Source organism: Platalea leucorodia (genome assembly GCF_965183815.1).
Source record: "Platalea leucorodia genome assembly, chromosome: 2".
Taxonomy (NCBI): Eukaryota; Metazoa; Chordata; class Aves; order Pelecaniformes; family Threskiornithidae; genus Platalea; species Platalea leucorodia.
This window is the reverse complement of record NC_138824.1, coordinates 93,837,840-93,862,092: the sequence shown is the minus strand read 5'-3', so window position 1 is coordinate 93,862,092 and position 24,253 is coordinate 93,837,840. Positions and strand designations below refer to the sequence as shown.

The 24,253-nt window shown below is 40.5% G+C and overlaps 1 protein-coding gene across 5 annotated transcripts in view; it reads left to right on the top strand.

The window, feature by feature from the left end:
• The window catches only part of MED14 (mediator complex subunit 14), a 52,335-nt gene that overhangs the window by 5,665 nt on the left and 22,417 nt on the right, over window positions 1-24,253 (top strand). Inside the window, exons 1-9 of one of the 5 annotated variants that reach the window (XM_082304184.1) lie at window positions 8,492-8,774; window positions 10,657-10,683; window positions 16,495-16,600; window positions 17,290-17,463; window positions 18,244-18,373; window positions 20,120-20,248; window positions 20,614-20,721; window positions 21,589-21,721; window positions 22,281-22,431. In XM_082304184.1, coding sequence (XP_082160310.1) covers window positions 8,593-8,774; window positions 10,657-10,683; window positions 16,495-16,600; window positions 17,290-17,463; window positions 18,244-18,373; window positions 20,120-20,248; window positions 20,614-20,721; window positions 21,589-21,721; window positions 22,281-22,431 — 1,140 coding nt within the window. In that variant the 5' untranslated portion in view covers window positions 8,492-8,592. Of the gene's footprint in view, window positions 1-8,491; window positions 8,775-8,808; window positions 8,954-10,656; window positions 10,684-16,494; window positions 16,601-17,289; window positions 17,464-18,243; window positions 18,374-20,119; window positions 20,249-20,613; window positions 20,722-21,588; window positions 21,722-22,280; window positions 22,432-24,253 lie in introns of those variants that run through there. The other 4 variants (XM_082304183.1, XM_082304186.1, XM_082304185.1 and 1 more) reach the window with 4 other exon arrangements.

Sequence of the window (24,253 nt, the reverse complement as noted above, 5' to 3'; positions counted from 1 at the left end):
GTTTCAGATTGCAAGACGTTCAACTAGACCAAACTCTCATCATGCTGCAGAGAATCAGACAGGGCCAAGCGGTGAAGGCAGGCCTTTACCAGTTCCACCTAGACTGCAACAAAAGCCACTCTTTAGCCCAATTAAGAAGGCCACATTAGGGGGAGGAGAATGAAAAGTGCGCATGTTTAACTAATTCCATTTCTAAATTAATTCAGTTAAATAAGTATAACTTTTGTGTGTGAGCAAGGCTTATTGTCAGAAAGGGAATTCTAAATTAAAATGAGAAATAGAGCAGTGTCATCCATTACAAAGGAGATATGGGCTGAAAGTACTGCTGAATTGCATGACGGCTTCTAAAAATACCAGAATGCAAGGATTAAGTACAAGTGAGTTAATAAGGTGTTATACTGCATTCTGAAGGCTGCTTAAAATTAGCTGTGAATGTGCATTTGCTTGTCCCAAATACATTGCAGAAAGACACTTTTTTTTTTTTCCTGCATCTCTCTCAGTCTTACTTTGAGCTGTCACACTGAAAAGTCTGGCTCTGTAGGCACTAGAGGGAGAGAGATAGCTTTGCTATTGCTCTTCTTTCCAATCATGCTCTCAAGCCTGAAGGAACCAATTTTAATAAGTGACGTAGAGAGGTGAGGCTCAGTCATTTCCCCATGTGATTTATTCAGTGTGTGCTACGGCACCATTGTACAGTGCTGTATTTTCTGTTGAGAAGACATTCTCACAAGAAGTGCCCGTTTTCGGGATCAGATAATTTCCTAAAAACACACAAACAAAAGACAGAAGGAGCTACAGCTTTCCTGGCTGAACCTCAACTTAACAAAATGTTGCTAGGACTTACGGAGTTTCTACTGTGTCTTCTGCCTCCCAAAGCTGTACAGAAAGGTAAAAATTTTTAGCCTTTTGCAGACTCGGACAGCACTGCAACAAGCCCCAGGCTGTCAATGACCTTTGCAATCAGCGGGGCTGGGAACCTTCTTCTTCTAAGCTAAAATCTAAGTTGCACGAATGGTGGGCTATATGCACATCTCAGGATGTGGTCTGTGCCTCACAAAAATCTCTAAACAACTGCTCAGCCAGGTGCTGCCTGACCCCACACAAAGCACTGCATATCCCTTTGGCACAACATGACGTATTTAGTTAGGTGTAAGAAGTTCGTGTTTCCAGGAGAACTAGGATCCTTGAACAGAGGTGATTCCACCCTCAATCTACATTGTCTAATCTTTCAAAACTGGCACTGGCCCGAATTGCTGCCTGTGTCCATGCCCCTATGGCATCTGAGAGCAAGCTGCCCCTCTTGTCCGTAAGCAAAACATCTTATAATCCACCAGAGGACCGTTACTCCTGCATTACTACAGATGTAACATTCTGCCTTTTCACTGTACTTTTCTTTCAATTTTAAGAGACAGTGAGGAGTCGCTGGAGTTCACTAACAGTCAACCAAGTTTGCAGTCACGCAGCTAAACCTGTAATCAGCTCTTCAGTCCCTGGAGCCAAACCCATTCTAGCATCCCCTTCTGCCAGAGCTGACATCTCAGAGCTTTGTGACATAGGTGGAGTTTAGGTAAGTTTTTCCTAACTGCTACAAAAAATGCTGATTTATCCTTTCTGAAAAAAAATCAGCTTGTTCTAGAAGCTGTGCAAGAAGGAAACTTCTTGGATAGCATCTTAGCCCAGAAACTCAAGACAACTCCCTTCACATCCGAAGTCTGGTGGAGAATAGCAGCTCAGGCATAATTCTGTGTGTCCTTACTTCTGAGAGTGAGGGTCAGCATTTAAATGTTATCTGACCACAGCTGCCCATCTACAAAGCGTTTGCAATCAAGCATGTTCTGGTGCCCACCCTTGTCTTTCGAAGAGCGTGAGAGTTTGCACTGTCTGAATGTATTAGCCAGCAGCAGTTAAATACAATCGAGCTGTCTACTTCTAAGTTTAGGACAGAATACTTCACAGCTGCAGTCCTTCTCCCACTGGGTATGACTAATCAGATCTACTTCCCTGATATTCTCTCCATCTCTTTAGGTGTTTGTACAGATAAACCCTTTTGGCCAAAAGTACTTTCATGTTGAAATAAGTGCTCACTTTGTATTTTTCCTGCATACGTGTATTTTTTCAAATTCTGTGAGTAACACTCGGGGAGTCTTAAACAGGGAGAAATCTCAGGTTACGGATGATATTGTCAAGTTGTTCAAATCAATGATTGAACAGTGCAATTCATCACTTCACTGCCATGCACTAGATCAGGGGTTCTTTCTCCTTTGTTAGCTTTTCAAAGATGGGGGATCCAGAAAGGATATTACTGTTTTGCTCCTATTTTAGAACTACGTGTGAACAAAGCATTTTTTACCCACAGAAAAAAATGCAGCTTGTACGGTTGAAATAGTAAATTGAGCTGTAATTAACTTAATTATAATAATAATGAAAATACACTCTCTTGAGGATAGCAAGGCCTGTAGCTAGCTTTAGTTCCAGTCTGACAGAGATAAACTAATTTAAAATTTACAGTGGATATCAACATTATTAGTAAAGAAGGCCCAAAAGAAGCTCAGACTAATACAGTTATGTTCAGCATTTGAAAAATAATCCATTTTGTGTTACTGTAAGAAAGGGGACCTTTGTAAATTCAAATAAAATCAAAGATTCTATTTTATGACTTGGAGAATGTTTCTTTTCTTAAGTCGTTCACAACGTATAATTAGAGCTGTAGTGTACTTTACTACATGCTGCACAAGAGATTCTCTGTCTTACAGTGGCATGCTGTCTCACAAACCGTGACTGACTGACAGAAAACTCTCAATCTGTTACTATGTTTTCTACCATTCCAAAACATAGTTGCCAAACTTAATCCTATAAACAACATAGATCAAAAAAGAGAAATAACTTATCACTTCAAAACTTATAGGTTGTTTTTTCGAATTGGTTGCCTCTGTACCCCTTTTAATAAAAAGAAATAAAGCAGAGCACTTGCGCAGTAACCAGCTACAAACCCCCTTCCTCTTAACACACACACACACACTTTTGCAAAGAATGCTCTACTGTAGGTACAACAGCCCTGTACAATTCACAAACCAGCAATTTGTGTCAGTAAGTACTGAATTGTCAACAAATAACGTAATCACTAATAACTTTTATCATAGAAGAAGTCTTATGTTCATGCAAGTGCTACAATGGAAAAGTCTAAATATTTTTTGGCTATTGGTATGTGTTTGATGTATAGTGATGCATGATATCTCGTAAGAATTTAAATACATACCTTAACTTTTATTGAATACAAGGTTGAAGCTTTCTAAGTTCATAATATGCAGCATTGCAATAACTGATATTATGTGTGGGAACTCTCCCACACCATATCTGATTCTCCGATGTCTTCTGAAAAGGATGAAAGATATCAAACTCTTATTACTCATAATTTATATAGGCATTTGGATATAATATTGCTAAATGTCGCAACACTTTATAAATCAAGTGATTAACAAGAAATCTTTGCACTACATTTCTGTGCTATTATTTTTTATTATTAAAAGAATGATTAAATGTCAAGTCCAGAAGGTTCCTGTGTGATTAAACAGTTCTCTGATAAAAAAACTGACAGAGAAATGGAATGACCAAGCTCTAAACCACACAAACACAGGATAGCTAGGAGGCTGTCTTGTAGAGTGTGATACGGTCTACCTCCCTCCCACTGAACATTTGTCCCACGGCTCCAAAGAACAGTAAATGTTTAACTTCTCTGGAAATAGAAAGTCATCTGCTGTCCTTCCCGTTAGCTCTGTAACACTGTTAGCTCCTCGGCTAAATATCAACAGGTTTTGATCGACCAACACATCCCTATCTGAAGCTAGGCTTCTAGGCTCCCCGTTATGGTAACAAAGAGGAGCCAATTTAAAATATTTGGCTGCATGCTTGGATAAATATCCTTGTACAGAGGGGTACAATCACTACTATAGCTATTTCACAAGTGGGGAAGCTGAGGCATGGAGAAGAAATGGCTTGCCTGGAGTCACAAAGTATATTAATAACAATGTTGGAAGGCGAAGCTGATGTTCTGATTCTTCAGTGCCGTCTGCACTAATTTGGCAGTACTCCTGGGCTGGGAATGCCCAAGCCTTTCTTGAGCACAGATGTCTTTTAAGCCAGACGAAGCAGTGCATTACAACAGCAGTACAGTCCTAATGTAGCGACTGCCGTGCTGCTCATGCAACCTGACAGACGTCTATCACACAGCGGAGGACACGATGCACATAGCAGGAGCTGGCCAGGCTGAGTCTGGAGACGGGTTGCAATGCTGGGCAGCCCCCCGCAAGGGCATCACCCCGATTCCCCTGTGTGCCTACCACATCCTCCTGCCAGGCGCTTCCCCAGTTCCCCAGCGGCTCAAAGACCCTGCCCATTCTCCATGACGAGATGAGCCAGGTAGAGCCGGTCATCAAGCTGAATATATGGGCCAGCCAGGCCCCGCACATCAGGTCACTCAGCTGGACAGGGGTCCCAGTGCCACACTGCATGTGTGTCCGAGGTATTGCCTGTCTGCAAGAAAGCCTGAGGCGAGAGCCAACTGCATGCATGAGACTTACCAAGCCTGGTCTCTTCCCATTACTACTAGAAAATTTGTCATCAGCTTTAAACAGCAGAAGATTGAAAACTGCTGAATTAAGAGAATGAACACAAATGCAAATACAGTAGAAACCTGTATTTAAGTAGCCTGAAAAACCCACATGACACAGCCATCCTTCTCAGCCCCACAAATGGGCACTGCCTATGTCTTAGCAAAGAGCCAACAGGAAAGCGCGACAGTAATTAAGATTGTTAAAATGTCACTGCTTTTAAAAAGTCCTCAACAGCAGATTCAGAATTTTTTATAAAATATCATAATCCCTCTAACTAGACAGTATAGAAACAGATCAACTATGGTTGAGCAACTATAAACAGAAAAATAAACCACACCTGTCAAATAAAATCAGATTATATTTTATGCTGAGTTATCCTTTTACCCTTGCAAACTGCAAAATTCTGTAACTCACAATGAATCTCCCAGGGCATATAATTTAGTGATACGCACTACTGTACGAAAGAATACAATTTGGATTACGTTTCAGCATTATTCATTACTTCTGCCTGACTATTCTCCTGAAATGCACCATTGTATTGTAGCTGGAGTCCGGTTTGTTATTTGGACAATTGCATTTAGAGAGTGCTATTTACCTTGAAGTATTGATTTAAAACATTTCATTATCTACGTGCAACAAATTTGCCTATATAAGGACTGGAGGCCTGACCTGCAGTCCACAATGGCAGTCCTCAATCAGATATACCATTTTTCATCCATGCACTTAAATGTTAAGAAATTGAGGATCTGTAAGATTTTAGGGACAAACAGCCCCGATCAGAACTGAAGCTTCATCATCCTTTTTTATGGCTTGAAAAATCCAGCTTTGTTCGTCACCCTTAGGGAGAATGATACATTATACAGGGGTGATCTACAGTCTACCTAACAACTGTGCAATTCACCAGGTCCACGTGAGAGCACTGTGCAGGGAGCCCTCTGTCCCCCAGAAGTCCTGTTACTCTTTCCAGCAACCCCACTGCCCCAGCTTTCTCCCTCCTATAGTTTTGCTTTTGCCACTCCAATAGACTTCTGAAACCTATTTCCAATTCCTGCAAGCTGGGGTTTTAAATTTAGACACAATGCTCATCCTTCTTAGAAGCGCTTGTATCAAAGAGTGGTAGCGCTGCCAACCTCAGAAAGGCAACAAGAAGCAGCAAACATATATATTTCTTTTTACAGTCACCTGATTTTTGAACTCCCAATACTCATCTCCAGCTTACTGCTAAAACAACTCATCTTGCCAAGTCTTCCAGTAGCATGATTGTTGTGCGCGCACAAGCGTAAGCCTTGACCTTCTGAAATTTCTCTGTGGCTGCTCCTCCTTTCTTTGAAAACAGCATCAAGAGCTTCTTTCCTATGCAGCCATGTGAGAGGAGAGCTCAGCGTGATCCCTGCCGCAGCTCTGATTAACCTCCCCTCTCCAAGAGAAGTGGAGAAAGGCAGCCGAGCTGAGGATATCCCCCCTCCCCAGCCAAGACTGAAAAATTCACGAAGACCAGAGCTTCTCCAAGCAAGAACAGATCTAACAGAGGCAAAGTCGAATTGCATCACGACAATTTCCTACCTGCCTTTCCATCAACAAAGTCTGAGCCTGTGCTGCTGAAATCAATCGGAATTTTATTACGGACTAAATTGGAAGAGAAGAGATGGGAAGAAGGGAAAAGAACAATAAAAAAGCCTGTGTTTCTAAGTTATAGTTCTCATAGACAGCCTAATTGCATTCCAGTGCATGTAAGTTGGTATTTTCTTCAACAGTGCAACTAGTTGGCCATAAAATGGGTACGTTGCATTTATTTGTGCATATAAAGGAAAAAAATCATTTTCATACATTTGGAAAAATGCATCTTTGCAATGGGGAGGCAAGAACTTACACTAAATGAGTAACTTTTTTGTAGCAAAATATGATCCAGACAGCATTTGTCATTCCATCCTTTATAGATTCATTTTTTAAACAGCACAAAGTAGACATTTCCTTCACCTTTAGTGATAAAACCCTCCATTAACCTAAAAAAAAAAAAAAAAAAGAAACAAATGCAAAACTTAGGTCTAAACACATTTCAGTGATTTTAGGAGTAAAAAATTCCCAAACCACTATCAGCACCCACCCCCTGCTCTAAGGCTCACAGGTTCATCTCTATGCCACTGAAGCAGCCTGCAAAATTGCAGGCTGGCAGGGCTCACAGCGGTAGCCATCCAGCCCCTTCCCACCCGGATGGGTGAAGCACAGCACTCCACTACAGGTGGTGGTGTCTCTTCTCCCCTTAGAGCTGAGGCATCAGCCGGCAGCCTGCACAGCAACGCAGGCACTTGCGTGCCAGCCTGAAGTTAACAGTCCATCTTGCTCAGTACTCTGTTTTATGCTCCACAGAGGCTATGAGAGAGCTTGCCTGCCAGCGAAGCTGCTCCTTGTCAGCTGGCAACCAGCTCATAACCTGGAGCGAGAAACCTGCTCCCCTAGGAATACAACTGACTATTCTTGTTGCTGGCATAGATGCCCCACCCCCCTTTTTTTTAATTAAACCGTTGATTACACATTTCTCATGTTGAAAACGTTTCCTTTTCTTGTTTACTTTCCCCTTGGGAAAAGATGAGTAAGAGAAGAGTTTTTTAAAAGTCTACATTTAATACAAAACAAGTAGGACTAAGTAGGACCTTTTTTATTAAACTTTGACAGGTTTGGATATTTATTGCCTACAACGTGCCTATTTTGTCGATTTCTTTGTAAACATTAAGGCAAGAGTTTATGATTTAACACTTGAGTGAATCACCATACAAAACACTCAGGATTTATACTGTTCCTTTCATTACAAAATCCACTTTGGTAACCAGTGCATAAAAAAAACCATCTTCAATTCTTTACAGACCTTCCCTCTCCCTTCAGAAGTGTCAGTTAATCTGGAAGATGGAAATATGCAAAAGTTCTCACAGTTTTGTGTGTATCACCAGATCCCACCGACCACTGCTGCTCATTGCTCCGAGCTTTAAAGGAGGATGTATAGCTAGCTACTTCTAGCGTCGATTACCTGGCATCGCTTTGCACCCTTCACAAATGCTTCACATTTCCCAAGTCATTAGAAAGGGATTAGCCAGCCCAGCGCCTAGCACAGACCGGTGCTTCCTTGACAGCCTGAAGAACCGCATCAAAGGCTCTCTGAGACGCTAAGTCTGTAATCTGCTTCTCCTTCACCGCGTATTTCGTTAACGCGGGCAGATACAACGGGAGGGCCATCCTCGTTTTTCTCCCCGTTCTCTTACAGATGTTCCAACCGCGGCGCTGCCGGGAAGCCCATCGGGGAAGGCAGCCGGCTCCAGCCCTTCCCCCGACACGCTCGTTCCCCAGCGCGGCGCCATTTCCCCGCCCGGCCGCGCCTCCCCCGCCTCGCCCTGCCCCACGACGAGGCGGCCAGGCTCGGCCCCTCCGGCCTCCCCGGCACCAGACCGGCGCAGGACGCGCAACGCCGGCCTCCCAGCCGCAGGCCACCTTCTTCCCACCTCGCCCGGGGCCTCCGGAGAGGTGTGCCGAGCCGAGCCGTGCCGTGCCGTGCCGTGCCGTGCCGGCCCGCCCGCCGCCCGGCCCCGCGCGCTGGCCCTCAGGCGGCGGCGGCGACGCCCCGCCCTAACGGCTCCGCAGCCGGCGCGCGCCCCCCGCCGCCGCCGCCGCCACCTGCCGGCCCCGCCCGCTCCCCCCGAGTTCGGTTTTCCCGGAAAGGTTCTCTTTCCGGTCCGCCACAGCTGTTCGCTTCCGGTTCCGTGCCCCCAACATGGCGGCGGCCCCTGCGCCAAGCGGGCTCTGAGCGCTGCCGAGCCCCCCTCGGTGCCGTCGCCCGCTCGCCCCCGCGCCGGGGCCCGCGCCCGCCCGCGGCCTCCCCGCTCTCTCCGTGCGGGGCGAGTCGGGGTGGGTGCCGGTGCCGCCGGGAGCGCCGGCCGCCCCGGGCTGCCGAGCGGTTCCTGCCCGGGGTTGAGGCGCTGCTGCTGCCGCCGCCATGGCGCCGGTGCAGCTGGAGAGCAACCAGCTGGTGCCGGCCGGCGGGGGCCCCGCGTCAGCCCCGGCCCCGCCGGCCCCCGGGGCCGTGACAGCCGCCGCCAGCCCCGGCTACCGGCTCAGCACCCTCATCGACTTCCTCCTGCACCGGACCTACGCCGAGCTGACCGTGCTGGCCGACCTGTGAGTGCCCCACGTTCCCCCTCGGCCCGCTGCCAGGGCTAGCAGTGCCGCCTCCCAGCATCCGGGAGGACGAGGCGGCCTCGCCGGGGGTCTGTCCCGGACCCCGGCCGGGCTGGAGTGGGGAGAGGTGGTTGCTTCTTCCCCTTCTCCCACCCCGGGGAAATGCCCTCTTCGTGCAGGTTTGTCTCTGCATCGGGGTGTGTTCAGGGGCCTAGCGAAAGCTGCCGAGTGATCTGTCATAAAGAGAGAAAATGATGGTGAGGAGTGCAGAGCAGCTGAATGCAGATTGTGTGGGTAAATGCTTACGTTTGCCCCCAAGTTACTGTCAAAAACCCAACTGTAGCGGCTGTGCTGATAACAAAATACACGAAACTGAAACATGCGAAACTAAGATGTTTTCGGATGCTGAAACTCCTTGAGTTACCTGTCTGCTTTTTCAAATACCATTTGATTATTTTGGAGAAAGAAAATAAGTTATTTACATTTGCTTTACGATGTGCTGTGCTGATGTTGTTGTGTTTGAAGTGGCAAAACAAAGGAATGTTTTTGGGCCAAGAAAAACTTCAATGAAAGCATTTGGGCTCTGAATAAACCTGTTTCCCTTTTAGTTTGTTTAACCTTAGAGGTTCTTGTGGGGAACCTGTATGTTTTAAGAAGTGACATACAGAACAAATGGAAAAAAATAGGTATAGTTCTTGTAAAGTACCATATCTGGTAAGTATGCAAACAGAGTTTTGCTTGACTTGGGGTTAAGAGTGTTCAAACTCTGGGAAGGATGAGAAGTTTTAGAACTTTAGTTTGCTTTGGAAGAACTTCTAAAATGTCAGTCAAGAAGTCTTTCCTGTATGTTTATGGTATGTGTAGACAGCAATTGATACTGTATGCGTTCTTGTAGGAGCATGTGCCTGTGATGTCTTTTATTCTTGTTTTAAGGTGTAGAACAGGTCCTTTTGACTTAAGTACATCATTAAAGTACAAAACAAAATGAGTGGTGTGAACAACACATGGGGAATGTTTTAGGCACTTTGATTCAGTAAGTAGTTTATAAGCTATGTGATGTCCCCTCCAAAAGCAGAGTGAGCTAGATTTTTCCACTGTATTTCCCCATAAAGTATGGATTTGGCTAGTAGAAAGCCCAGCTGGAAAGTATTATCCTCTTTCCCTCCAAAAAAATGATTTCTCATTCTTTTACTAACACCAACCTAGTCCCAGAATAAAAAACCCAACTTTTTCAATGAGATGCCTGTGATACCTCTAGAACATTACAGAAATACAGTCCCTTCTCTGCGGTAGTATTTGTAACACAGGTTGTTGATAAAGTTCTGGAGTGTGGCATTTCTCCACTTTTAGATTGATTAAAAAAGGAAGAGAAACTCATTTCAGGCAAGTCAGGAAACAGCCAATTTTAACACCTGCTGCAGATGTTCTAGGATTGCTACTATGAATTAATTAACTCTAGTAATGGATGATTAGTGAGAGTCATCAATTACAAAGCACAGGCAGTGATGCTGTGTGGCTCACTAGATTAGCAGAAGTCTTGGGATTTCAACACCCTTCATCAAGCTTTTCAATTAATTTGACCAGTTCCAGCTTACCTGGTACAGAGTAGTGGCAGGTGCCCTGTGGTGCTATTATACACCTGATTTTATTGGGTTTTTCCCCTCCTTAACTAGGCTGCTTTATCAAACATGTAATTTCATTGTATTTAGGAAATATTTACAGTTGTGGAAATTTTGAAATGCTCTTTATAGGTACATAGAAGTTTTTCTTGTACTTAGTTGAAGGTTACTAACAATTTCAAGTAGTCTGAAATGTAATAGAACAATATATAATACACTGCTTTTTTTTTTTTTTTTTTTTTTCCTTCTCCTTTTTAATATAGATTACCAAGAAAGACTGATATGGAAAGGTGAGTTACAATAAGACAGTCTGTAATGCATGTTAAAACATAAACTTTATTTAGGATGTTAAGTTTAATATAGAACTGTTTAAATAAAATATTTTTCTCCTAATTTTAGATTTTATGCAAGAAAATAAGCCTTGTCTCTCTTGCTGTCACTACATAGTTTCAAGATTTTTCTCAGCATCAGTGGCAATATTAGTTTTTGTTGGGTTTTGGTTTTGTTGTTGTTTGGGCTTTTTTTGTTGTTGCAGTGTTCAGTAACATAATGTTGCTGTTATAGTAGGTGAACTCTGTTAAGGGCATTTTTCTCTTCATGAATCTTGAAGCAATGAAGTGACAGTAAAGCTGATGTGAAAGGGAACTGGAGAACCTAAATAGATACTAGTTAGTGTGATAAAGAAACTTTTTGTTCAGAAGAAGCAGTTCAACAATTAAAACAAGGTAAAAACCTCTTTTCTGCTTTTTTCCATGTTACCTGATCTTTCTTATCATGAGCACTGTTTTCTGCTTCTGTCCTATGTGTTTTTGAAATGTGAAGATTATTAGAAAACAAATGTAAGAGACCAGAATAGGCCTTCCCCCCCCCCCCCATCCCACTCCCCAAGATGAAAGAACTTGATTTACTTTTTTGTTTCTTTGAATAAATTTTATGGAAGTTGTCAGGAAATTATTTCCTTTGTTATTTGTGTTGACATGCTAATTGACCTAATTTTCTTTGGAGACATGTAGCAGCTATGATATTCCTAAGAATGTTAACAAAGATTTCTGTGTACCAGGATGATCATTAATTCAGTTATCTCAAATCTTCCAAAACTCTCAGAACATGTTGTGGAATTAATCCCATTTTCAGGGAATCATAACCTGGGATGATTCCTTGTGCTCCATTTCCTTATGCACAATATTTTATGAAGAGAAACAATCTGAGTTGTGTTTGTTTCTTTTTAATTATCACTCTATTTGCTGAGGAAATTACATTCAACTTAGGTCCAGAGCTCCCTCATACTGGGGGGGGGGGGGGCTTCTCCCATCTAGATGTTTAGCATTTCTTGGTAAAGCTGGAATCTACTTTGTGCAGCACACAGGTCTGGAGCAACATCTTAAGTCCTAATGGATTACAGATAAAAGAAAATAAGACAGCCTTCAACGGTGACAAAGAATGTCCTGCAATTGAAATTGTCTCGAAATTAAATGTTCACATCTTTGTTAGTTTTGACTTACAACTCTTCTTGATGAAGTGGCTTTCTAGCTCTTGGAGGAAATCTCTAAGGAAGGTAGTTTAATTATCCAGGTTATTCTGTTTTTCCTAACTTTGAGAGCGGTAATGGCAGCAGTAGTTGGGCTTCAAACTCTGTTTCTTGAAGCTAGCCTGCTGACATGGCATACATGCTTTGGTGAAGATGTGATGGTATTATCCTCTAATAAAGTTCACATAAAATCTAAGATCGTTACCATAGTGCCTAGCTAAAAGATGCTGTGATAAGAAAAACTGATAGAAAATTATGCATTGTAGTATAATATGGCTTTTCTTTGTAAAGGGTCATTTATTATTTATCAATGATAGCAATAAATCACTCTTGCAACAAGAAAGAAGTGGTTGGATTAAAAAAACATTAGTACTGTGGTGTAAAATTAATAGTGATGAGTTCTGGGGGAAATCCAGGGGCTTGCTTCTTTATAACGGAGACCTTTTTTTGCTCAGTATTCTTTTATCTTTTCCTTTTTATCCTCTAATAAACTGTAACATGTGGGAAACTTTTATCTAAATACAGTAATGGCCATATAAGATTTAACTGGAACTTGGATTATAATGACTTTGCAAGGCCCTGTCTTCTGTTATGGGGAAATGGAAAGTAAAACCTTAAACCTGCATTACTGAATGAACAGTTCCTGCTGAGAAATATTTAAAAGAGAATTATTGTTAAAATACTTCCAAGAACTACATAAACATACTGTTTTCCTAAAACCAGGCAGTTTTCCTACTGGTTTTGCAGTAGTTTGTGAACAAGACTGTTACTTTTCAAACTCGCAGCAAACGCTCTATCACACAAGATTAAAAAAAAAAAAGCATTCAGAACTGTTGTAAGAATGTGTTATTTGTGACTTCAACAACAGTGCAATTACATACCTAATTTTTGTGAAACATTGAGTTTCATTCTTTTCTAACGACAAAATCACTGTTATTTCACTCCTTTCATAGACACAGATAATAGTTTTGGTTGGAATGGTACTTTGGAGATAGCTAGTCCAACCCTCTGCTTGAAGTAAAAGACAGTTTCAAAGTTGGTTCAAGTTGCTCAGGGTCATATCCAGTTGAGTTTTAAATATCTTCAAGGATGAAAATCCTGGAACCTTTCTGGGCAACTTACTTCATCCGCCTCTCTGTGTGTTTCTTTCTTTGTTCTTGTAATGTTTAACTACTTTTTTCACTGTTTTAGTTGGTGGCTGTTATCCCTCAGCCTTTTGCACTTTTGAGAAGAGTCTGGTTCCATCTTCTCTATAACACCCCTTTAGATATTTGAAGACTACAGTAGGATCTCACCATAACCTTCTCTTCTTAAGCATAAACAAACACAGCTTCCTCAGCCCCTCCTTGTCTGTCATGTGTTCCAGCCCCTGACCCGCTTCTGTACAGCAGTATCTTTCTTGGCTAGGGAGTATAAAACTGGACATAGTGCTTCAGATGCAGTCTCACAAGTGCTGACTCAAGGTGAATAATCCCCTTCCTTGACCTAGGCTGCACCAGTGCTAATACAGCCTGTCGTTGTTGCATGGGCATGTTGCTGATGCCTGCTCACCTGTCCATCAGGAGGCCCAGGTCCACTTCTGCAGAGCTGCTGCCCAGCTGCTGCTTAGTACCCAGCCTGTGCTGTTAGATGAGATGGTTTGATTCCAGATGCAGGACTTTGCCTGTGGTTTTGCTGAACTTCATGAGGTTCCTGTCACACAGTTCCTCCAGCCAGCTGAGGTCCCTCTGTTTGCTCCCACCAGTTCTCCTCCTGCTCCCTCCTGCAAACTTCCAAAGAGTGCGTTCCTTCACATCATGCAGGTTGTTGATGCAGGTGATAAATTGAATAGGCCCAAGTATTGACCCTTAAGGAACACCACTAGTAACCAGCATTAAAGAAATCCAGCTGATAGCCAATCACAGCCTTTTATTCCTGGTAGTGCAGCCAGTTTTTCATCTACCTCGTGGTCCACTCCACCCATGCCATATCTCACCAGCTTGGCTTCAAGGATGCTATGGGAGATCTTGTCAAAAGCTGTGTGAAAGTCAATTTAAATGGATCTTCTGTTCTCCCCTTGGTCACAGGCAATTGCATTGATCAGGGATGGTTTGCCCTTGGCAAATCTGTGCTGGCTGTTCCCAGGCTGCTTTCATGTTCATTATTTATCTGGTCATAGCTTCTGGAAAGATTTGTTCTATGAATTTTCTTCTTAATTGAACTTAGGCCAGTTGGCCTATAGGTCCCTAGATCCTTCTTGACCTTCTTGACGAAGGGCATGATGTTTGCCTTTTTGCAGTCATCAAGACCTTTGATCACTATGGCCTTTTGAAAATGATAGAGAGCAACTTTACAGCGGCATAGGTCAGCTCCCTCAGCACCCTTGGATGCATCCCATCTACTCCAATGGACTCTTGTATGTCAAGCTTGCTTAAGTGGACCTTAACTTGATATTCTTCTACTGTAGCTAATGCTTCACTCCCCCAGACTCAGCCGCTAGTCTGAAGGATCTGAAACCTCTGAGATCAGAAGGTAAAGAATGAACTGAGTACCGTGGCCACTAGAAAGCTTTTTAATGTGCTTTGCTTTGCTTTTATAGGCCTTGTAAATGTACTTTTTCCTTAAGTTTCACCTTCCTTGAACAAAATTTTTTGTGCAGCCCAGCATAAGGTCCTGTATATATAATGAGGGACAAAGGAACACAGCAAAATTGAAAGACTTCGGGTTCTTAGTAGAGAAGTAGGTGGATCTGAATTCCCAACGCAGTTGTTATTCAGGGATGATGGTTCTGGAAGCAGGATTCTGTCAAGTAGAAGTAACAAGTCTTCTGTAACTTCATACATGTGGTATTAATGGGACAGTTAGTGGAATAGTGTGTCTAGTTTTATCAATAATTATCATTATTAAATTGCTGTGCTTTTTCCTGTTTTTGGGGGGGGGTGGGGGAGGGATTTGTCTACCTGTGATTTCTGGTCACAGAACATCAGTTTGAATTTTTCTTGCTATTGTCCTGTTTTCACCACAGAAGTTTGATTGTTGTAACTACTAGATTTTAGCAACTTTTGTATGAAGTTTGTCTGAGAGATTACTGGCTTTCTAAAGTCTCACTGTAGACATCTTTCAAATCCCATGAAGTTTTTCTGAATCTTTCCAAATTCTCAACATCTTGTTTTCATAGTGTAGTTACTATTAGAGCAGTATGTACATATAGCGGTTTGTCCACCACTTGAAATCTTAATATCAGGCTGAATGCCATTCTAAAACATATGCTCTAGAACGCAGAGAAGTTATTGGCTGAATGCCCAAGTTCTTGGATGAGGTTTGTAGTATGTAATGCAAGAAACCCGACCAGATGGTATTAGTTGTGCTTCTGGCCTAAATGTTCATCTGCTACAAGCAGATTATGCTTTATGTATTGCACAAAAGAGTTAACCTCATTACACCAACACTTTCAGCAGAAACAGGCTCTATCTATATTATGAGTATGTGTTTTACAGATTAGGATCAGAAGGAAGTGCAACTTCTGTTCGGTAGAGGCCAATATCTGTTGCACTGATTAATGTTCATTTTGTCCAAATGCTTTTGTTGCTTTAGAAAACCATATCAGGAAAACATCTTGGATTTGGGGTTTTTTTCAAAGTAATTAGAAAACCATGATGAAATTAGTGAATCGAACATGTAGAAAGGGAGGAAAACCTCTATAAACAGTAGATTAAATGGTATTTCAGGGTGTATGGTATTACAGATCTATGTTGTACATCTGCGTGTCTTGTCTAATGCATCTACAATGTAGATCTGTAATAAACGGGGAAAATCTGGGTGTGCCCTAGTACGTTCTCTTTTATGAAAAATGACTCTTAAGACATGCAAACATACACTGCCTCATTTTGAGTATCTCATACAAAGCACAGTGGGAGGAATATTGACTATCAGTAATTTCTCCTTATCCTAATTTCTTTGCAAGGCAGTAATGGAGAGGAAAGTAAAAGGGGGGGTGTGTGGTCTTCCCCACCACCACCCCATTTCCTGGCAAAATGCTAGCATATTGTAACATACCATGTAAAGACATCTTAAAATTACTAGAGTGATATTTTATTTAGTATCTGGTTTTGTGGGGGTTTTTTGTTTGGTGGTTTGTTTTTGGGTTTTTTTGTGGTTTTTTTTTTTTTAGTGAATGTCGGTGTAATGTTACTGCCAGGTCCTGTAACCCTTAGGTATATTGTCTTGTCTACTTTAAACTTAATTATAAGCCCTGGGGAAATCCTCTAAAAGGTATAAAAATAATTCAGTTGAGTTGGCTATGGAATTGTTTCTCTTAAAATCAGTAATTAATTCATGTGAGTATGCTTTTTTTGTTTCCCCAGACAGTCTTGATTGGTTAGAATCTACGTATGTAGTTAGCATTTAGGTATTCAGAACAGTGAGCTATTTTTTTTTTTTTCCATGTTCTAATCAAACAATCCATATATTAGTGATGCTTTCATTAATAGCATTAGAAGTTATCTTCACAGCTTTTTTTTATTGGCACAGAGTTAAATTGCAGCTTTATTATATATCTGAGCATTGGCTTAATGTACATTTGTTTTTTTTCCAGAAAAATAGAAATAGTGCAGTTTGCAAGTCGCACTCGTCAACTGTTTGTTCGTTTGTTAGCCTTAGTCAAATGGGCTAATAATGCTGGAAAAGTGGAAAAATGTGCGGTAAGTTAGCAATAGAGTTTGGTATGAAATAATCTCTAAGTGATGTGGGATTTTGGTAGACCCTAACTTCTCCTTACTATAGAAGTTAAAAAAAAAACCAAACTATTTCATAGGCAAATGAATATTAAATTATAACCAATTTCTTCCTGTTTAGAAATTGTATAATCTTGTCTTTTAACAGTTCATGTCCCCAAAAACTCATCAGTGGCAAAAAGTGAAAGGGTTGTCTGCACAGAGTTTCAGGACTGCTTTGGGGTTAGGTGACAGAACAGGGAAGATGGTGATCTCAGTGTGTTAGTTCTTATTATCACTTTCATCCTGCTCTTGGTTAAATAAGAATAAAGTCCAGAATGTTGCAAAAAACAAGCCCTGAGTGATTACAAACAAGTATGGTTGCATTCCAGTAGCAATCATCAGATAAAGAGCTGTGAGGCTTTACAGATCCTCCACAGCATCAGAAATGGCATGCAGATTTAAAGCATCCTTGCATACGAATGTAAGAAATGGCCAGAATATTCATTCTTTCTTTGTTCTATAGATGTGATTACTTGAATTGGAAGTGACAGATAAAATCATCTCAGTCATGTGTACTAGATGAACTAAATATAAAGGGGCATTGATTTGTGCATTTTTTGGACACGTATCTTTTTTCTTTTTTTTTCCCCTCCCTTCCTCCTTGTCCTCTACAGATGATATCAAGTTTTTTGGATCAGCAGGCCATTCTGTTTGTGGACACTGCTGATCGTCTGGCATCGCTAGCTAGAGATGCTTTGGTTCACGCTCGTCTACCTAGTTTTGCTATCCCATATGCTATTGATGTTCTGACAACTGGATCATACCCGCGCCTGCCTACCTGCATTAGGGTAAATAATGCTACCATATGTCTGCGGCAGGGGGGGTGGGAATCCCCAGTACAGTATCAAATGCATGTTAATGAACCTGATTATCTACGTGCAAATGGAACTGTAGTTTAATACAGGCCTACTGCCAAGTCTCTGTAGTATCGGTTTCTCATGCAGAGCCCTTCCTATTTGGACAAGTTATGCTTTCCCAGTAAAACATTCACTCCATTTAAATGCATCCTGCATCTAGGATGAGTATGGTAACAACTCTTCTTCTCTGGTTCTTTAAGTATTTGCACATGGTAAGCCACCATCCTAGAAAAATGAAGTGTGAAAAGGAGGTACTGACATCTCTTGTTCTTAGAGGTTTTCCCTCTATTTGGAAATGTACTGAAATACTTACAGCTCTCTTTAATGCTGCTGCCTTTTCTTGCTGATAAAATGCAGAATAACAGGATTTTGTGACGTAATATAAACAGTAGTACCTGTGACTTAGATCTACAGCTGCAGATAAGGATTGGCTTTCAAATCTTCGTATTTAAAAACAAGTTTAGCCTGACGTAAGGCACTGAATTTATTTAAATGTTCCAAGTTTAGCAATTTTATTCAGTGGTCAGTCTCAGGTAAAATGTAATCGACTAGAAAACAAATCTGAATGTAAGATACAAAACTTCATTTGTGTGTAATGGCCTTTAGTATTTATATTTTCAGACTTCTAGTCTGGTTAATTTTCACTGTTCCTACTGTCAATGTATTATACATGTTTAAGATATGTAGACTTGTTCATGTTTATTTTAACAGGATAAAATAATCCCTCCTGACCCAATAACAAAGAGTGAGAAGCAAACCACACTTCATCAGCTAAACCAGATTCTTCGACATCGACTAGTGACTACAGATCTCCCTCCACAGCTGGCAAATCTTACAGTTGGTAAGAACTGGAATTACTTTTTGAAGAATACGTTATTGCAGGCTGATTTAAAACTGTTGCTTTGGTGTTAAAGCCAAGCTAAAAGATAGCTTAAGTGAGACTTCTAGGCATGCTCAATCTGTTAAGACTGGGATCCTGTCTCTGTATGACATCAAAATATGTCTTTCCCCTTTTGAAAAATGAAAGCACCGATAATATTGCTGAAATATTACTTACTTTCAAGAAGAAATCCTGTGCAGGTAGTGGCAAAAGGTTGTAGACATTGTCTTGCTCTTTCAGCAAATGTGTTATGAAAGAGTCTTAGGCCTAACAATGTAACTGCTTTACCTTAAGTTAATTTTAAAATGTAATTTAATTAAACTGTTAGGTCTTTCTATAGGAACTCTTTGAACTTTAGCTTAAACAAGTCACTCTAATGTTGCTTTTATAATCTGTTTTGATATTCATCTTTATGCATAGAATCTGTTCATAGTTATGCATGCCGTTTGTTCTGTGGCTCACTGCGGTGCCAGATCTCTTAATGTGTTTTCAGATCTCTGTTTTCATTTAGCCCAAGTAGTGGTAGACATTAAGACTACCTTTGTTACGGGAAGGATGGCTATAAACTGGACTAGGTTATTGCAGAATCGCACAGAATAGGACTGGAATGGATCTAGGTCATGCTTTTAACTAAGACAAGGTTAGCCATCTGTAAACCATACCCTGCAGACCTAGATCAAAGATGTTTCTGAAAAATCTTAATTTTCATTGGTCCCTATGTGAATGCTTGCAATATCATTATTAGAGCCATTTTTATCTAATGGAAGTATAAATGGATATATGTCTGAGCTCTTCAGATTTTTCAGTTAACTAAACATTTCAATGACTTAATTTCTGGTTTGGGGTTTGGTTTGTTTTAAGAGCATGTGTGGGATGCTTTTGAAGATGAAACTTTGTGAGTTAATGTCATTAAAATTTCTGTAGGAATATTTCTATATGTCTAGAATTGTAACGGTATATGGCATATTTTGTTAAGTGATTGAGAAGAAAGTTGACCCGCAGTCTATAGTAAGGACTTGTACTAAATTGTTTGCTCTGCCACTCATTCTCTTTATGACCTTGCTTACATAGTTTTGACAGTCTTTGCTCCCGGTTCTTGAAACTGATAGCAATGTTCACAAAGGTGTGAGAATATATATGTCAATCAGATAAATAGTGTACATAATCTTTTCTTGTGTGCATATATATGAATTATGCAAAAGATTATCTTCCTCATGTGAAAACGGAGTTCTAATATTTTAATGTTAAATAAATGGTTTGCAGTGAGATGTGTTTCCAGGACTAGATTTCAGCCTGGGCTGGGATCGTGTTCTGAACCTCTTTTGAATATTGCTTAAAGTATTCATTGTTCACATAGCAAAGAATTGGAAAAATTAAGCTAGGCGTTTTGTTTGTGTAACTTGTCAGGTGGGTAGTCAGCTCAGTGTTACTCTGTATTATAGTAGCACAAGTGTTAACAAATTATCTTGACTAAAGTACTCTGTTCAGGACAGTTTGGGACAGGGATGTCTGTCCATGCTGCTTACTGACACTGGTTCTGTTGCAGAAGCAACTGTGAGTTGCACAGAAATACACACAACAGAGCAGAAGCTGTAGGGAAGTAATCCATTGTCAGTGCCAGGAGCTACCACACTGATATTTTGAGGCATCTTAGGAGACTGAGTGAAATAAAACTTTTTTTTTTTTTTTTTTTTTTTTCTTCCTTAGCCAATGGCCGTGTGAAGTTCCGAGTTGAGGGTGAGTTTGAGGCCACCTTGACAGTGATGGGTGATGACCCTGACATCCCCTGGCGCCTTCTCAAACTGGAAATTTTGGTTGAAGACAAGGAAACTGGTGGTAAAAAAAATCAAACCTTTACACTTTCTTTTAACATGATGTTCATCTCTGATGCTATATAGGTCTTGTTTATACAGGGTCTTTTGCATATCACAACTTAAGATAATGAAGCTGTATGTACTTCTTCTGTTTTCACCTTGCACTATATGCATTTGATACCTTAACAATGGTAGACTGTGACAGTGTAGTAGACTGACTGACATTTCCAGAGTAAACCAAGGTTTTTGTTATTTTGTTAGAAATTCTGATATGGAAATTGCTCAATACAGTTGTATCTTTTTTCTTTTTAATTTATTGTTTTATTTAATCATTTTAAATACCTATTTTCCTGATGTCTAATGTGAATTATTTTTAATTCATGTAAGATGGTCGAGCCTTGGTTCACAGCATGCAGATCAACTTCATCCATCAGTTGGTCCAGTCACGGCTGTTTGCTGATGAAAAGCCACTTCAGGACATGTACAGCTGTCTGCGTATCCTTCTGAAAGTTGCTTCTGAATAAGCTGTGTAATGTAGCCTTGCTCTTCCAGGCAGCTGGAGGTGAAGAAAAATGGGTTTCCCTGTTAAGCTAGAGGAAAATGTCTGGACGTGGAGTAAAAACGATGGCCTTGGAAACAGTTATTCTCGCATGCCAGCATGTAAAATTTGATTTTACACAATTAATCATCAAAGGTAAAGGTGAGGTACTCAAGACAGCAGGTTGTGTGGTAAGTCAGTGCAGCAGCAGCTGGCTGCATGTGCTAATTTCAGAGATAAGACTACAGTGTTGACTTGGAAGGTATGGGAGCTGACAATTCTTACTGCCAAGAACTGCAGTAAGGTGATGATGGTGTGTTAACTGTATTACACCTGTGTGAATAATAAAATGGGACATAGCGTGTGCAGGAAGTAGTGCAGCGACTTTCTGTGTGCAAAGGGCAAATTGCTTGACAATGTGAAACAGTTTTCAGTTAAACAGTTTCTGCAGAAACAAATAGAATCATGTTATTTTAGGATGACCATGGAAGATGGGGTTAGTGTTAACTATAGGGTGAATTGAATTTCTTTGTCAGTAATCCTCTTTTCCCTAAAAGATGATCAGAGTTAAAATCTGTAAAACAAAGCCATTGTGACACTACTGTCTAACACTCTGCCCTAGACAAGAGTTTTAAAAAAAAAAAACAAAAAAAAAAAAACAAAAAACCTTTGAGAAATATTTGATGCTGTTCATGTGTCTTTATCTCTAGATTAGTATATTAGTGTGTTTTCAGACAGCATCTTGTCTGACTTTTGTGACAAATGGATTTACGTAGTGTACAGACTCTTTGGAGGTCTTATGTTTTCTTAACTCCATTCGTTAGACTCCTTCTGCTTAGCACTTCAGTTGGAAGTCTTGCATTCACAAACACTAATGCTGATTCGAGAGCGCTGGGGTGACCTTGTGCAAGTGGAACGATATCACGCAGGGAAATGTCTCTCGCTCTCTGTTTGGAAGTAAGTTAATTTTAAAAGGACTGTTAACAAACAATAACTGAAATAATAGGAGGGTTTTCATTTACTAAGCTTGAGCCAGAATTTTCAGAATTGTACTTTCTTTTCGATGTGAGATTCCTAAATTCTTGTAATTAAGTACCTAAACATGCTACTTGACTTGCAAAGAAGTGAGGGATATACATTATTGTACAGGAGAACGATGGATACAGTCATAATCAGCTGGTATTTATGTGGATATCTAACTCAATAAATGAATTAGACAATTCTTTGTCAGTCTTTCACTGTATTTATTGCTTGACTTGCACTAGATAAAATTTAAAAAAGCAATCCAAATGCTCTTCTGATTGTGTTGAATTTGCAGCCATCTAAAACTTCTTTATGTAGTTAAAATTTACCAACAGTTCTGCATTAAAATGTAAACTAAAACAAATGCTTGGTTTTTAGTTCAGCTGACGTAATCTTATTTTTATGCAGAACTCTCAGAATCAAAGATTAGCTACTGAAAAGCATATTTTCTGCTGTTCCAGTTACATGGTTTAATTGTTCTCTTTATTTTAAGCCAACAGGTGCTTGGCAGGAAAACTGGGACCGCATCTGTTCATAAGGTCACTATTAAGATTGATGAGACTGATGTCTCAAAACCCTTACAAATATCTCATGAGCCTCCACTGCCAGCCTGTGATTCCAAACTGATGGAAAGAGCCATGAAGGTAAAAGTTTGCTTTGCAGTAGGCATCTAGTTTTATAAATCAAAAACGTAAAAATGCTTTGCATTGTCAGTTTGTTTCACTTTGATTCTATTTAAAGAGCTCTTTTCTAAGATTTCTAGTCAGCAGTTACTCTAGGTTGTGGTGTATTTATGTTGGGACATAAAATTGTTGTTATAAATTATTGGCCTTGACTTCATCTTAAAAATTACACCTACTTTACATTGCATTATATACCACTTACGAGACCGAATGCTGAGGCTGGGGGGAAACAACAGCAAATCTTCAGTTACGTTTAGTGTTTGGCTTGAAATGCTTTATAGAGAGCCAGTTCTTCCCTTTCCTGTCTTGGAGGTGCTGTGTAAACTTCCTCTGAAAATCAGATTCCCTGTGTTGCTTGAGTTCGCTACCCAGCAGTGCTGTTCACTTTAGAAAATCTTACATCATGATTTGGAAATCTTGTGCAAAAGAGCTAATGTGGTTTGCTTGTTACAAGTGTTAAGCTTGGTTTTACATGATCACTAACCAGATTATGTCATGTGGCCTATTTGAATGTGCCTTTGTATTGTTCAAATTCCCATATGTTAAAGGTGGGATTGTTGAAATGATCCGAAATGAGTAACTGCAGTCGACTTCCTACTTGGATAAGGCTTCACTGGTGATAATTCTAGATCTTGGTTAATGATATCTAAGAGAAACTGCACTCTAGGTTTTATAAAAAGTCTTCTGTAAGTTCCTCAGCAAGTCTGGCTGTGATATACCAGGATGCGTGTTTGTCATTATTTCTTACTGTGTTTGGGTGTTTTGAGAGTTAATAAGCTGGAGTAAATGGTGTAGTTTTCAAACTTTCAGTACCGTTTTTTCAACAGGGAAAAACTCTCCAGCTCAGATTCTTCACTTGTCTTACAGAACCTTCTACTGATGATAGCCTTCACCTACTGTACATACTTTATATTTGAGCCTCCTGGCCCATCTCGTTTACCAAGTCTGACAGACAAGTCTCTCTATGGTGAATGTCAAGAACTTCAAAGTTTGGGCAACAGAGGAATGTGGGAAACTTAGTGGAGTATAGTAGCCTTCTACTCTATTTCTAGAGTAGAAATTCTACTATTAGTATAGTAAATATATACTAAATTTATTCATTTAATAGCGTAAATTATTTAGGCTACTAAATATACAGTTAATTTAGCAAAGATACTGTATTTATGCCTAAATCCAGGAAAACGTGCTTCATCTAAAACATCTGCTGAAGTTCCACTGGAGCTGATGCAATCTAAGCTCACTGAATCAGGTCTACAGACTGTAGCTTAAGATATGAGGCCACTGTACATTTGCGATTTATTAAAGTTAATGCTGACTCCCTTAATAACTACTTGCTCTGAGCTTAAAAAATTTATCAGCTATGGTATATACACTGCTGTTCTAGTGTTTGAATAATGATCTCGGCTGTAATGACGTAGATAGCACACTGTGTTTCTGTTTATTTAAGATACTGTATAAAACAACGGCATGAACAAATATGTTTGTCTAAGCAGGTTATTATACATTAACCTACTGAAAATTGGATGTAGCTGTAGAACCTTTAGTCACTTGTTTGTGAGGAAGACTTGACTCATAGCAGCTGCTGAGTTGAAATGCTGTTGTGGATGGATAAACATTTGATTTTTAAGGCCTTGTCTTGGAAAGCTAGTCATTAGGGGAAGGTCATTCTGGTATATACGAAGGCATGTACTGAAATTCTGTATAATTCTGTTCTGATATAAACCCCTTCTGCATTTATCTCTTATGCTAGAATAAAATTTGAATTTAATTCACCTTGAACAGT